Raw genomic sequence first — 15,152 nt, 5'->3', positions numbered from 1 at the left:
TATACCAGAGCACCCAGATCCCTCTGCATGGTGGAGTTCTACAATCTCTCTTCAGTTAAATAATATACTGCTTTTTTATTTTTCATGCCAAAATGCCAAGTTCACATTTTCCCACATTATACTCTATCTGTCAAATTTGTGCCCATTCACTTAACCTATTTAAATCCTTTGTAGACTCTTTATGTCCTCTTGGTGACTTACTTTCCTACCTAACTTTGTGTCATTAGCAAATTTAGCTCCCATAAATTTGGTCCCTTCATCCAAGTCATTTATACAGGCTGCAAATAGTTGAAGCCTCGGCACTGATCCCTGTGGCACTCCACTAGTTACAGCTTTCCAACTTAAAAATGACCCGTTTATCTCTCCACTTCCTGTTAGCTAACTAGTCCTTTATCTATGCTAATATGTTACTGGCTACACCATGAGCTCTTATTTTGTGAAGAGAACTTTGATGTGACGCCTTATTGAAAACACCTTTTGGAATTCCAAGTAAACCACATCTACAGTTCCCCTTTACCACTTTGCTTGTTATTTCCTCAAACAACACTAATAAATTTGTCAAACATGATTTCCCTTTCATAAAACCATGTTGATGCTGTCTGATTGTAACTGATTTATTTACATAAAATTCATGAATGAACAATGTACAGTTTAACACAATGAGGACTTATAAAAAGAACGTGCAACTGTAAGGCACCTTTTTGCTGACTTCAGGATGCCCCAAAGTGCCAGACAGCCAATTAATTACTTTTCAAGTGTGCCACTGTGGTAATGCAGGAAAACACAATGGCCAATTTACATATAACAAGGTTGCACAAACAGCAATGGGATAAATAACTAATTAATTTGCATTGGTAATATTGGATGAAGGATAAATGTTTGGCTGGGCACCAGGGAAATCTCTTGGCTCTTCAAACATTACCATGGCACTTCTTACATCCATTTGAGGTGGCAGACAGGACCTTGTTCAATGTCCCATCTGAAAGATGGCGCCTCTATTAACAGAGCACTTTATCAGTACTGCATAGAATACTAGCACAGGAGGAGGACAGTCTGCCCATTTTGACTGTGTCGGCTATTTGAATGAATTGGTCCCATTTCCTTGCATTTTCTCCATTGCCCTGCAAATCATTTCCTTCATGTAATCCTCCATTTTCCTTTTGGAAGTTATTATTAAATTTGCTTCCACCACCCTTTTCAGGCACTGCCATTCCAGATCATCATAACTTGCATTAAAACAAATCCAATTTTGTTGCAAAAATTAATTCAGCAGGAATATTATTCATGAACCATGCATTTATTTTTCATTGATTGCTCTTGTGTTCCATAAAAAAGGAGCCAGAATCAAATTGTGCTCTTTGCTGCAAGGAATGCAGTCAGACTAAACAAATGAAAAATAAATTTACAGATGAGTGCCTGAGTTTGAGCATGAAATTTATGATGCTACAGGAAACCACATCAGTCTTACAATGTATGATGGCCACTCCTGTAGAACAGATATTAAAATCTTTCTTCACTGACCTGCATCACAGGTGATGGCATTTTGTTTTCACAGTTGGATGTTTTCATGGCATCTGTTGACTCTGCAACAAATGCAGTAGAGTTGGGCTCTGGCTGCACCTTATTCACTGCCATTGATGAAGGCCCAATCTGATCATGAGTGGTGGCGTTCTGGTTTGTACTTATAGCAGGCGCGGTGGTATTAATCTCTTGCCAGGAACCACACTTATGCCAGCCTGGATACAACAAGGTTTCTTCGTCAACCACTTCCAACAATTGTGGCATTCTTAAATCGTCAGCATCATGATTTCCTTTTAACATATCACTCTTAGCGAGGACAAATATAAGAGTAAAAGGCAATGTGTCAGCAGTTATCAACAGTACTATAATACTTCTTTCACCTAGTAAAAATCTGAAGGCTTTACAAAGCAGTAGCATTAGTTCTGTTAACTTGTCTAAGTTTAACTTTAACAGCAACAAATCAAAAACATTCCATTCAACTGTGCAGCAGCTTTTAGTAACAATTCCATATGATAGCTTAGTAACATGTTCAAGGACAAAATGTAAAGTGAGAGCATCCACAGAAATATTAAAAAAAACATTTTCAAGCTGGCATTCAGGATGAGTCAAAGTAATGTTTTCTATCACATTGGCGATTTGTCATACATTTGCTTAGTTAATACTATGAGAATTCAGAAATAAATACCTGTTGTACAATTGGTTCAAACTCCTCAACTTCAGCTTCTTCTTGTCCTGATTCACCAGCATCAACATCTATTAATGGAATTATGGGCACTCCACCTGGCAGGATTCCATCTACAGGACATAGAGAAGCCACTTCTGATTCTCCCACTACAGCAGGTGGAGATTTAGCCATGGATTCTTCGATGACAGAGATTTGATCAGGAGGAAGTAGAGTTGTAGGAATGGGTTCCTTTCTTGCTGGTACCCCTGTACCTAGACTTGAAGCATTACATTCCTCCATTTCAGAGGTTTCATTTGGAACATTTAGAGACATCTTGTTGGATTCTTTTGTTTTATGAACTGTATCTATAACATCTTGAGTTGCAGCACTTGATTCCTCGGTTGCAAGGGCTCCATCCTTAATTAAACAAGATGCAACATTTGATTTGGCCCCTAGAGGGAGATCAACCACAGCACCTGGAAGCCCAGTAGTGGTCCCATTCACTTCAGGGACTTCAAACAAAGTACCTGAAACCTCAGAACTGGGTTCTTTCTCTTCAGGGGCTTCAACCACAGCAGCTGAAGACTCAGAATTGGACTCTGCCCTTTCAAGGACTTCAACCAGAGCATCTGAAGACTCAGTATTGGCCTCTTTCCCTTCAGGGACTTCAACCACAGCTCCTGAAGACTCAGCATTGGACTCTTCCCTTTCAAGGACTTCAGCGACAGCATCTGAAGACTCAGCATTGGATTCTTTCTTCTCAGGGACTTGAAGAATAGCACCTGAAGACTCAGCATTGGATTTTTCCTTTTCAAGGACTTCAACCACAGCATCTGAAGACTCAGCATTGGACTCTGCCCTTTCAAGTACTTCAACCACAGCATCTGAAGACTCAGTATTGGCCTCTATCCCTTCAGGGACTTCAACCACAGCATCTGAAGACTCAGCACTGGATTCTTTCTTCTCAGGGACTTGAAGCACAGCACCTGAAGACTCAGCATTGGATTTTTCCTTTTCAAGGGCTTCAACCACAGGACCTGGAAGCCCAGTAGTGGCCCCGTTCACTTCAGGGACTTCAAACAAAGTACCTGAAACCTCAGAACTGGGTTCTTTCTGTTCAGGGGCTTCAACCACAGCAGCTGAAGACTCAGAATTGGACTCTGCCCTTTCAAGGACTTCAACCACAACAGCTGAAGACTCAGAATTGGCCTCTTTCTCTTTAGGGACTTCAGTGACAGCATCTGAAGACTCAGCATTGGACTTTTCCTTTTCAAGCACTTCAACCACAGCAGCTGAAGACTCAGCATTGGACTTTTCCTTTTCAAGGACTTCAACCACAGCATCTGAAGACTCAGAACTGGCCTCTATCCCTTCAAGGACTTCAACCACAGCATCTGAAGACTCAGAACTGGCCTCTATCCCTTCAGGGACTTCAACAGCAGCATCTGATGACTCAGAACTGGCCTCTATCCCTTCAGGGACTTCAACCAAAGCATCTGAAGACTCAGAACTAGCCTCTTTCCCTTCAGGAACTTCAACCACAGCATCTGAAGACTCAGCATTGGACTCTTCCCTTTCAAAGCCTTCAACCACAGCATCTGAAGATTCAGCACTGGCGTCTTTCCCTTCAGGGACTTCAACCAAAGCATCTGAAGACTCAGCATTGGATTCTTTCTTCTCAGGGACTTGAAGCACAGCACCTGAAGATGCAGCATTGGATTTTTCCTTTTCAAGGGCTTCAACCACAGCATCTGAAGACTCAGAACTGGCCTCTTTCTCTTCAGGGGCTTCAACCACAGCATCTGAAGACTCAGAACTGACTGCTTTCCCTTCAGGGACTTCAACCACAGCATCTGAAGTCTCAGAACTGGCCTCTTTCCCTTCAGGGACATCAAACACAGCTCCTGAAGACTCAGAACTGGCCTCTTTCTCTTCAGGGACTTCAACCACAGCACCTGAAGACTCAGCATTGGACTCTTCCCTTTCAAGGACTTCAACCACAGCATCTGAAGATTCAGCACTGTCCTCTTTCTCTTCAGGGACTTCAACCACAGCTCCTGAAGACTCAGCATTGGACTCTTCCCTTTCAAGGACTTCAACCACAGCATCTGAAGATTCAGCACTGGCTTCTTTCCCTTCAGGGACTTCAACCAAAGCATCTGAAGACTCACCATTGGATTCCTTCTTCTCAGGGACATGATGCACAGCACCTGAAGACTCAGCATTGGATTTTTCCTTTTCAAGGGCTTCAACCACAGCATCTGATGACTCAGAACTGGCCTCTTTCCTTTCAAGAACTTCAACCACAGCATCTGAAGACTCAGAACGGGCCTCTTTCCCTTCAGGGACTTCAACCACACCACCTGAAGACTCAGAACTGGCCTCTTTCCCTTCAGGGACATCAAACACAGCACCTGAAGACTCAGAACTGGCCTCTTTCTCTTCAGGGACTTCAACCACAGCTCCTGAAGACTCAGCATTGGACTCTTCCCTTTCAAGGACTTCAACCACAGCATCTGAAGATTCAGCACTGGCCTCTTTCCCTTCAGGGACTTCAACCAAAGCATCTGAAGACTCAGCATTGGATTCTTTCTTCTCAGGGACTTGAAGCACAGCACCTGAAGATGCAGCATTGGATTTTTCCTTTTCAAGGGCTTCAACCACAGCATCTGAAGACTCAGAACTGGCCTCTTTCTCTTCAGGGGCTTCAACCACAGCATCTGAAGACTCAGAACTGACTGCTTTCCCTTCAGGGACTTCAACCACAGCATCTGAAGTCTCAGAACTGGCCTCTTTCCCTTCAGGGACATCAAACACAGCTCCTGAAGACTCAGAACTGGCCTCTTTCTCTTCAGGGACTTCAACCACAGCACCTGAAGACTCAGCATTGGACTCTTCCCTTTCAAGGACTTCAACCACAGCATCTGAAGATTCAGCACTGTCCTCTTTCTCTTCAGGGACTTCAACCACAGCTCCTGAAGACTCAGCATTGGACTCTTCCCTTTCAAGGACTTCAACCACAGCATCTGAAGATTCAGCACTGGCTTCTTTCCCTTCAGGGACTTCAACCAAAGCATCTGAAGACTCACCATTGGATTCCTTCTTCTCAGGGACATGATGCACAGCACCTGAAGACTCAGCATTGGATTTTTCCTTTTCAAGGGCTTCAACCACAGCATCTGATGACTCAGAACTGGCCTCTTTCCCTTCAGGGACATCAAACACAGCACCTGAAGACTCAGAACTGGCCTCTTTCTCTTCAGGGACTTCAACCACAGCTCCTGAAGACTCAGCATTGGACTCTTCCCTTTCAAGGACTTCAACCACAGCATCTGAAGATTCAGCACTGGCCTCTTTCCCTTCAGGGACTTCAACCAAAGCATCTGAAGACTCAGCATTGGATTCTTTCTTCTCAGGGACTTGAAGCACAGCACCTGAAGATGCAGCATTGGATTTTTCCTTTTCAAGGGCTTCAACCACAGCATCTGAAGACTCAGAACTGGCCTCTTTCTCTTCAGGGGCTTCAACCACAGCATCTGAAGACTCAGAACTGACTGCTTTCCCTTCAGGGACTTCAACCACAGCATCTAAAGACTCAGAACTGGCCTCTTTCACTTCAGGGACTTCAACCACACCACCTGAAGACTCAGAACTGGCCTCCTCCTCTTCAGAGACTTCAACCACAGCACCTGAAGACTCAGCATTGGACTCTTTCCTTTCAAGGACATCAACCACAGCATCTGATGACTCTGAACTGGCCTCTTTCTCTTCAGGGACTTCAACCACAACATCTGAAGACTCAGCATTTGACTCTGCCCTTTCAAGGACTTCAACCATAGCATCTGAAGACTCAGAACTGGCCTCTTTCCTTTCAAGGACTTCAACCACAGCATCTGAAGACTCAGAATTGGCCTCTTTCTCTTCAGGGGCTTCAACCACAGCATCTAAAGACTCAGAACTGGCCTCTTTCACTTCAGGGACTTCAACCACACCACCTGAAGACTCAGAACTAGCCTCCTCCTCTTCAGAGACTTCAACCACAGCACCTGAAGACTCAGCATTGGACTCTTTCCTTTCAAGGACATCAACCACAGCATCTGAAGACTCAGAACTGGCCTCTTTCCCTTCAGGGACTTCAACCACAGCACCTGAAGGCTCAGCATTGGAGTTTTCCTTTTCAAGGGCTTCAACCACAGCATCTGAAGACTCAGAACTGGCCTCTTTCTCTTCAGGCGCTTCAACCACAGCACCTGAAAACTCAGGACTGGCCTCTTTCCCTTCAAGGACTTCAACCACACCACCTGAAGACTCAGAACTTGCCTCTTTCTCTTCAGGGACTTCAACCACAGCTCCTGAAGATTCAGCACTGGCCTCTTTCCCTTCAGGTACTTCAACCAAAGCATCTGAAGACTCAGCATTGGATTCTTTCTTCTCAGGGACTTCAACCACAGCACTTGAAGACTCAGCATTGGATTTTTCCTTTTCAAGGACTTCAATCACAGCATCTGATGACTCTGAACTGGCCTCTTTCTCTTCAGGGACTTCAACCACAGCATCTGAAGACTCAGCATTTGACTCTGCCCTTTCAAGGACTTCAACCACAGCATCTGAAGACTCAGAACTGGCCTCTTTCTCTTCAGGGACTTCAGTCACAGCATCTAAGATCTCAGAACTATGTTCTTTCTCTCCAAAGGCTTCAGCCACAGCACTTAAACACTTATACCTGGGCTCTTCCTTTTCAGCGACATCAACCACAGCACCTGAAGACTCAGCTCTGGTCCCTTTCCCTCCAGGGACCTCAGCCACAGCACCTGAACAATCAACACTGGGCTCGTCATCTTCATAAACTTCAACAACAGCCCCTAAAGAATCAATGTTGGGCTTTTCCTCCTCATAAACCTCATCTAAAGTACCTGCAAGTTCTGTGTGGGGCTCTTGAGTCGAAGAAAAGTTATCTGGAGCTTCTAGAGGTTCAGTGGTAGATTCTACTTTTAAAGAGCCTTCAGCCACAAAATCTAAAAACTCAGTGTTAGATTTCTCCATTGCAAGGACATTGACCACAACATCTGAAGGTTCAGTTCTTGATTCTTCTAAATTTCCAGTCACAACTTCAGTGTCTTCATCCTTGTCTGCAGCATCTTCCCCATCTTCAAATCCTTCTTCAGATTCCTCCTCAACTGTAAGTCAATATGCTATAAGTTATCATTAACATGGGAATAAACAAAAGATTGAAATAAATAAATCTAATTTATTTGGTCCAATAAACTATTAAAAGAACATTTACATTTATAGAAGTTTCTTCCATTTCTATTTGCTTTACTAAAATGTTTAAAGCAATGTCAACCTACCATTATTTGATTATATGAAGATTTAGATTTTTACAATAACAAGAGGCTCTCCATTATGGCCAAAACAGGGGAAATGCCTGAAAATCGGAAGTCCTGCTCCCAAACATTTTCATGGGGGTGAGAATCGGGGTGGGACACTTCACACATGCATGGCTTACAGAGGCAGTTGGCCATTTAAATCATCAGCTGTCTCAATTGAAGTGGGGTTTTGGTAGACCAGGAGTGTAAAAACCAGAGGGCTGAATTTTACGCTGATCGAGTGGGCACATGCCCGACCCAATCGGGTATGAAATCACACAAGATGACTTCGGGCGAGTGTCCCAATGTCATCCTATTTGCACAAGATTTCAGTAGGCGAGCACACTTCTGACTTTTGCCCTTGCCCGCCAACAATTAAGAGGGCAATTAATCCCATTAACAGCACAATTGTCTGTCATTTTACATAGCTGGTCCAACCTTACGGTTGGCGGATGGGCAAATTGGCCAGGCGGCCTTTACATTTTTCATGAAACCTCATGAGGGATCAGGTTTCTGTTATTAAATAAAATAAAAATAGAAATCTGTGCACTGCATTTTTATAATCTATATGTTCAGGTGCCTGATTCTGATGTTTGGACATTTTTTTCCTGATTTTAACAACTTTATTTCCTGGGCCTTTGGTTTTGGGCCTTCAGCTCCCTGAGGCAGCTCTCCGCCTTCAGGGAGCCCTCAGGGACAAAGGCTACCTGCATAGGATGTGGCGAATGACACCTGTGGGGTGGCCTCCAACTGCAGCAGCGCAAAGGTATAATGAGGCTCATGCTGCAACTCGCACGTTGGTGGAGCAAATAATTGGGACGCTGAAAATGAGGTTCCGGTACCTAGGCTGGTCTGGTGGAGCCCTGTGATACAGTCCACAGTGGGTGTCACACGTCGTCGCCGCCTGCTGCGCCCTTCAGACCCTGGCACTCCAACAGGGAGAGAAGCAGGCTGAGGAGGAGATGGAGGAATAGGAGGTCTCCTCTGATGAGGAGGCCGTTGATGGGGATGAAGATGAGGAGGTCCTCGAAGGCGACGATGACAGCAATGAGGACATCACATTAGCCAGACGAGGCAGGCGCACTTAGGTGGCTCTCATAGCTGCTAGATTTGTGGAGGATGATGATGAAATGCAGTAAGGAAACACCATAGATCCTCACATTGTATCTGTGAATGTTTGAATCCAGTCTGCTTATGGAAGCACACATGCCCTCCCTGAATGCGCTCTGTGATCAGGGTCATATCATGGAGATGCAGCTATGAAACTTTAAACGTGCCTGATCCTTTGTCTGCCTTCAGCACCTGACCACTTCTGGAGCACAGCGTTACTGGTCACAGATACTGACAAGATGGGGGCCAGCCCCACCTTAAAAGGTGCTGGGAGCACACAGAGAGAATGACGGAACTCTGTAATGCCTGCTGTAGTAATTATGGTTTCAATGAGTGTATGATGAACCTTTAAGAATAATACCTGTTAGGTAAGATCAGATGATCTGTAGTAACCAATAGGAGAGTAGTGTGTGGAGGTGGAGTTGGAATTGATAGCCCACATGTAGTTGCTGCTGAGTATATTGTAAATAAACTTAACGTTTCCACCCAAGAAGTGTCTGCAGATCAACTCTATCACTAATAGGACAACTCGGCCACCCTACAGCAAACTGGCAATGAGGTAAAATAGGATTGAACAGAAGAAATCAGGTTAAAAAGAAAGAAAGATATACTGACCAGGTATGTTGTTGATTTAAACTAAAGAAAAAAAGGGCCCTGATCCAAATGGCTGAGAAATCTCCTGGAGCACTCCCAATATTTAAAAAATAATACCAACATTGCAAAACCCCTGAGTGAGAATCGACAATCCAGCTGAACAAAATGAAAAATTAAAAAGAGAATCTGTACTTAATTGTAAAATAGGCAGCTGCCCCACAGGCTCAGTAGGTTAGAGAATCTGGCACACAGTTTACAAGTTTAAAAAAAGCAGCAGAGCAGAAAGCAGTGCTGCAGTTTTAAATCTAAAAGAAACCTGCAGAATTGCCCAGAAAACTGAGAAGAAATCACTGCTATGTTTTCTCCGAACATGAACGAAGTTTTACAAAGTTAAAAGAAAAGAAAGCTCACGATTGTGGGGATCCTGCCAAAACTCAAAAAGCATGGGAAATACAGCACTGAAAAGCTGACAGCTGCAGAGACAGCCCCAGTTTAAAAAAAAATCAGTGACTGCTCTTAAAGCAGCAATATATTTAAAGTGGTAAATATAAGAAAAATGGTTATGGACAGAAAATTAGAAGAGACCACAGAGAGAGGGCAACTCTGTGGAAGGCAACAAGAGACCCCAGAGAGAGGGCAACTCTGCCAAAGGGAAAAAGAGACCCCAGAGAGAGGGCAACTCAGCTGAAGGGGAAAAGAGACCCTAAAGAGCGGGCAACTTTGCCGAAGGGAACAATAGGCCCCAGAGAGAGGGTAACCCTGTGGAAGGCAACAAGAGATCCCAGAGAGTGGGCTACTCTGCTGAAGGGAAGAGACTCCAGAGAGAGGGCAACTCCACTTGGGGCAAGAGGAGAACCCAGAGGAAGGGCAACAAGAAATTAAACAGTTGAAAGAACAGCTGATTGTCCTTCAAGATCAAATGCAAAAGGGGTGCATAACCATTCAGCAACATGAAGAAATGGAGGCCGTCTCAAACAGTAGAATGGAAGCACAGCAGTAGAAATGTGAAGAGGGCTCAGGGGAAGCCCTGGTAATCGAAGAGGGCTCAAGACAAGCCATGGTGATGGAATAGGGCTCAGGACAAGCCCTGGTAATCAGAGAGGGCTCAAGACAAGCCATGGTGATGGAATAGGGCTCAGGGAAGCCCTGGTAATCAGAGAGGGCTCACAAGAAGCCCTGGGAGTCCTGTATAGTTGGATACAGCCAGGAGAAAGGAGTTCGGATAAACTCCAAGGCAGTTCCAGCTCAGTGAAGCTAGCTGTCTAGCAAAGAGCTGATGCTAAATGTAGCCAAAGAGGCTTTGGAAACAAAAGTCACAATTTTCCAAGAAGCAAACAGATAATTAAAGTTTGAGAGACTTAACCACCGAGCCCAGACAAGTTGAGCTTGCATCTGAGAGAAGTCTGGCCAACAGTGAAGTCAAAAAGAAAGCCAAGATTAAAGTCTGCACTAGAAAGAAAAGTGCAAGTTCCAAGTGATGGGGGTAATCTATTTGGGTCACTGGATGGATTCACAGGGCCTCCACCCGGTTGAGGAGAAAGTGAGAGCCATAAGTGAAGCACCTGCGCAAAGAACACCTCAGACCTCAAATCATTCCTAGGAATGATCAACTATTATGGACGGTTCTTACCCAATTTGTCTACAGTGCTGGGCCCCCTGCATTCTCTGCTCAAAAAGAACTAACGTTGATCTTGGGAGGTGCACCAGAAAGAATCTTTCATAAAAGTGAAACAATTAGTGCATTCATCCAATCTATTAGTGCATCATGACCAGACGAAAGAATTGGTGCTGACATATGATGCATCTCCCGATGGAGTGGGAGCAGTTATCTCTCATCGGATAGACAACGGCATGGAACGGCCTTTAGGTTAAGTATCAAGTACACTCACCACAGCGGAAAAGGGATACTCTCAGATAGAAAAAGAAGGCCTGTCCATCATCTTTAGTGTCAAAAAATTTCACAAGCACGTACACAGCCACCATTTCATAATCGTTTCAGAGCACAAACCATTGCCAGGATTGTTTAGTGAGGACAAGGCTATACCACTCAGCCTCAGCAAGAATACAACGATGGGCTTTAATTCTGGCAGCATACAAATACACTTCTGTACGTCTATCTGGCAATCAAATCGCAAATGCCGACACACTTGGTCGTTTGCCTTTACAAGAAAATGATGAGCACATCCCAGTTCCAGAGGAACTTGCTTTACTGTTAAATTTCTTAGATTCCTTGGCGGTATGCGCTCGACAAATCAAAGACTGGACAAGTTGGGAAACAGTCCTATCTCAGGTACAAGAAAAAGTGCTACATAGTTGCTCACAGGAGCTCACATCTGACGAAATGAAACCATACTTCAACAGAAGACATGAAATAACCAGCCAGGATATCATCTTATTGTGGGGAGCATGAGTGATAGTTCCTCCAAAGGGAAGGGAACACTTTTAATTGAACTACACAGTGCCCATCTAGGTATTTCCCGAATAAAGACCATAACACTCAGGTATCTATGGTGGCCTGGGATGGATGACAAAATAAAGAGTTTAGTAAAGTACTGTGTGCAATGTCAGCAACTGCAAGAGTCGCCAGTGACAGCTCCGTTACACCCATGGGAGTGGCCAGGTAGACCCTGGGCACAGTTACACATTGACTACGTTGCACCTTTCCTGGTAACAATGTTTCTGCTCATTGTTGACGTCCATTCAAAATGGTTTGACATACATGAGGTGAAGACACCAACGTTAGTCGCCACAATTGAGAAACGATGTCAGAGTTTTGCCATTCACAGACTACCAGAAGTAGTTGTTTGTGATAATGGCATGGCATTTGCAAGTGCTGAGTTTCAACAGTTTTTCAGCCTCAACGGTATCACTCATGTGAAAACTGCACCATACCACCCTTCCTCAAATGGACTGGCTGAAAGGACAGTTCAAACATTCAAGGCAGGCATGAAAAATCTAACTGGAGATTCCTTGGCAGCCAAACTATCACACTTTTTTATTAGAGGGCTACCCCTTATACAGCAGCAGGTGTCACACCTGCGGAGTTATTGTTGAAACGCCGTCTCAGAATGAGATTGAGTTTAATAATGCCAAATTTAGAGGGGAAGGTGGAAAGGAGTCAGGGAAGCCAGAAAACTGGACACAACTGGCATAATTGCGAGAGGAAATTTACTATGGGAGAGCCAGCGTATGTGAAAAACTTCAGGAAAGGACCAAAGCGGTTACCAGGTGAAATAAGTGCGGTGACTTGGCCTCTACGTTACCACGTGGAGGTGGAAGGCTGGATCACCCGTAAACATGTGGACCTTTTAAGGAAGGGAGAGACAAATCATCAAGTTTTGGTACCACCAGTGATCATGACTGGGTCTGCATTTCCTGTTGAGGATACTCAACTCAGGACTGATATGTCTGATGTTCCTGTAAGAGTTGAGGATACAGAACTGCAAGTGCCCACCGAAGCACCTGATCTTCAGGGAACTCCAGAAAAAGAGGTTCCTGAGAAAGAATCTGAAGTTGTGGAGCTGCAAAGTACCAGGAAACCACCTGAAAGACTGAACTTCTAAATTCCTTTAGCTGTTTATATATTATTTTGTCTTGAAAAATTTGTACTTGTAAATATAATATGTATCGCCAAGTTAAAGCAGGAGAAATGTAGTAATTATAGTTTTATTTAATGTGTAACATACCTTTAAGAATAATACTTGTTAGACAAGATCACATGATCTGTAGTAACCAATAGGAGATTAGCGCAGGCTACCTCAGCCGTCAGTGTAGAGACGGAGTTGGAGTTGAAAGCACACGTGTAGTTGCTGCTGAGTATATTGTAAATAAACTTAATGTTTCCACCCAAGAAGTGTCTGTGGATAATTCTATCACTAATAGCACAATTTGGCCACCCTACAACACCTGCCCACGACATTCTGGAAGCAATGGCAAGGACCATCAAGGTGCAGCGATCAGCAATGTGTCCAGGGTGTGTGAGGCTGGACCATCACTTTGGTCTGAAGCCTGCACAGAGCACAGAGAAGAGGCCCTGGACTGAGACACCTGCCTTTATCTTGTACAGAAAGGTTTCATATCTGAATGACATGAAGACAGCTCATCAGAACAAGGAGGCATTCTTGGAGTTTATTTACAATAGTGAACATTATGTATAAGTGATTAACACCTGTGCTCAGGCTGTGCAACTATATCTTCTTAATCTTCCTAACCCTGCTGTTACGTCTTGGTGCTATCCGGACATCCACAGTGTAGATGAAAGCGGCTGCTGATTGCTACTTTTGTGATGACCTTGGTGGGCATCCTTTTGAGGGCTGAGACCTGAAAGACCCTGGCCTGCTTTCAGGGTACTGCTATTTAGCAGTGGCACCCTCCTCGGCCTGTGGAAGTGGAGCTGCTGGGGTGACAGAAAGTGGGGATTTGGATGGGCCAGACACTCGCAGGGGCAACTGGGTAGATGGCCCCAGGGTGTGCACCTGCTGATCCTCACCCCTATGGGTGCCCAAGGGATCCTGGCTGATTCCTTGAGGAGAAGAGGTAGCTGGAGTGAGATTAAGCTGCCCCACACCCGTCTCATATATACACTGTTGGGGGCAAACTATGGCATCAGCAATGGAATTCAGCCTGCGCAGCAGTGCAGGACTGATGTCCTGGATCAAGGCCTGCATGGCAGCTGCCATCCTACCAGCGTTGACCTCGGTGCATTGCAATGCCGGTGCTATCACCTCAGCCTAAAGGCATACAGACTCCTCCATTGTTCTTTGCAATCTGAGGAGTACAGCGGACATCCCTTCCTGATGTTCCCAAGCTTGCCTTTGCAACTGCAGAAACTGAGGTATGACCGAGTCCAGAGGCTTGTCATCTGACTCAGACTCAGCATATTTCTGGCCTCCAGCAGTCCTCCTCTGAATGGCAGAAACCTGGGAAGTCCCTTCCGCCATCTCCTCTGGATCAGACAGTGCAATGTGCTCACCAGATTGAATTCCCGGGGCCACTCTAAAACTAAGTCCCACCGAGGTCTGTGTCTCTGCGCTGGTGGAGGGTGTGGGTGAGCGCTGTGACAGGAATTCAGGGAGGGTGCTTTCAGAATCCTCTTCAGAGGTTTCTTCGGGCTATATTGGAGGCCCTGGGTCATGGATTCCGTCGGCTGTTTCCCAGATGCGCCTGCGAGAGCAAGGAGAGATAATTAGTGCATGGCAGGGGACTGCAGGACAGGATACATCAGTCACAGCATGGTTGTCTGGTGGATTTAGCGCTGCTGGATCCTCATTTGGTAGAGCAACACTAACCTAGCTGGTCGCTGGATGGCTGTATTTTCAAATTCTGTGAGGACCTTGATTTCAGGCATTCCTCCACCGGTCAGCGACCTCTCCCTCTTGTTGTGGTTCAGCTTGTCCTGCATGAATGGATGGAGAGAGAGAGAGAGAGAGAGAGAGAGAGAGAGAGAGAGAGAGAGAGAGAGAGAGAGAGAGAGAGAGAGAGAGAGAGAGAGAGAGAGAGAGAGAGAGAGAGAGAGAGAGAGAGAGAGAGAGAGAGAGAGAGAGAGAGAGAGAGAGAGAGAGAGAGAGAGAGAGAGAGAGAGAGAGAGAGAGAGAGAGAGAGAGAGAGAGAGAGAGAGAGACAGAGAGAGAGAGTAAGCAAGATGCCTGTCAGGCCAGATGATAAGTGAGTGAGTGGTCCTATGGACGGGATGAGGTCAATGAAGGTGTGTGTGAGAGATTGAAAGGTGATGCCCCTTGAACTGACAGTGAGTGAGATCTCTGTGGATGTGTGATGGGTTTGTGAGTGTGTGAGCTGAGAGTGATGAGAAGAGTGACTTACCCTGGCAGAATGGAGGAGATCATTCATCCTTTTTCAGCACTGGGTGGCTTTCCTCTTTTGTAGCGTGTTGGCACTGA

General features: G+C 45.1%; 1 protein-coding gene across 1 annotated transcript in view; it reads right to left on the bottom strand.

The window, feature by feature from the left end:
* Positions 1 to 5,402: 5,402 nt before the first annotated feature.
* Positions 5,403 to 15,152, bottom strand: part of LOC121287518 (neurofilament heavy polypeptide-like) — a 33,877-nt gene continuing 24,127 nt past the window's right edge. The window contains exons 8-9 of the mRNA XM_041205452.1: positions 5,475 to 7,362; positions 5,403 to 5,415 (exon numbers count right to left, since the gene is read on the bottom strand). Of these exons, the coding sequence (XP_041061386.1) occupies positions 5,403 to 5,415; positions 5,475 to 7,362 (1,901 nt within the window). The remainder of the gene's footprint in view (positions 5,416 to 5,474; positions 7,363 to 15,152) is intronic.

The sequence above is a fragment of the Carcharodon carcharias genome, chromosome 14 (genome assembly GCF_017639515.1).
Source record: "Carcharodon carcharias isolate sCarCar2 chromosome 14, sCarCar2.pri, whole genome shotgun sequence".
Classification (NCBI taxonomy): Eukaryota; Metazoa; Chordata; class Chondrichthyes; order Lamniformes; family Lamnidae; genus Carcharodon; species Carcharodon carcharias.
Note: the sequence above shows the minus strand (reverse complement) of the source record. Positions and strands in the feature narration are given on the sequence as shown.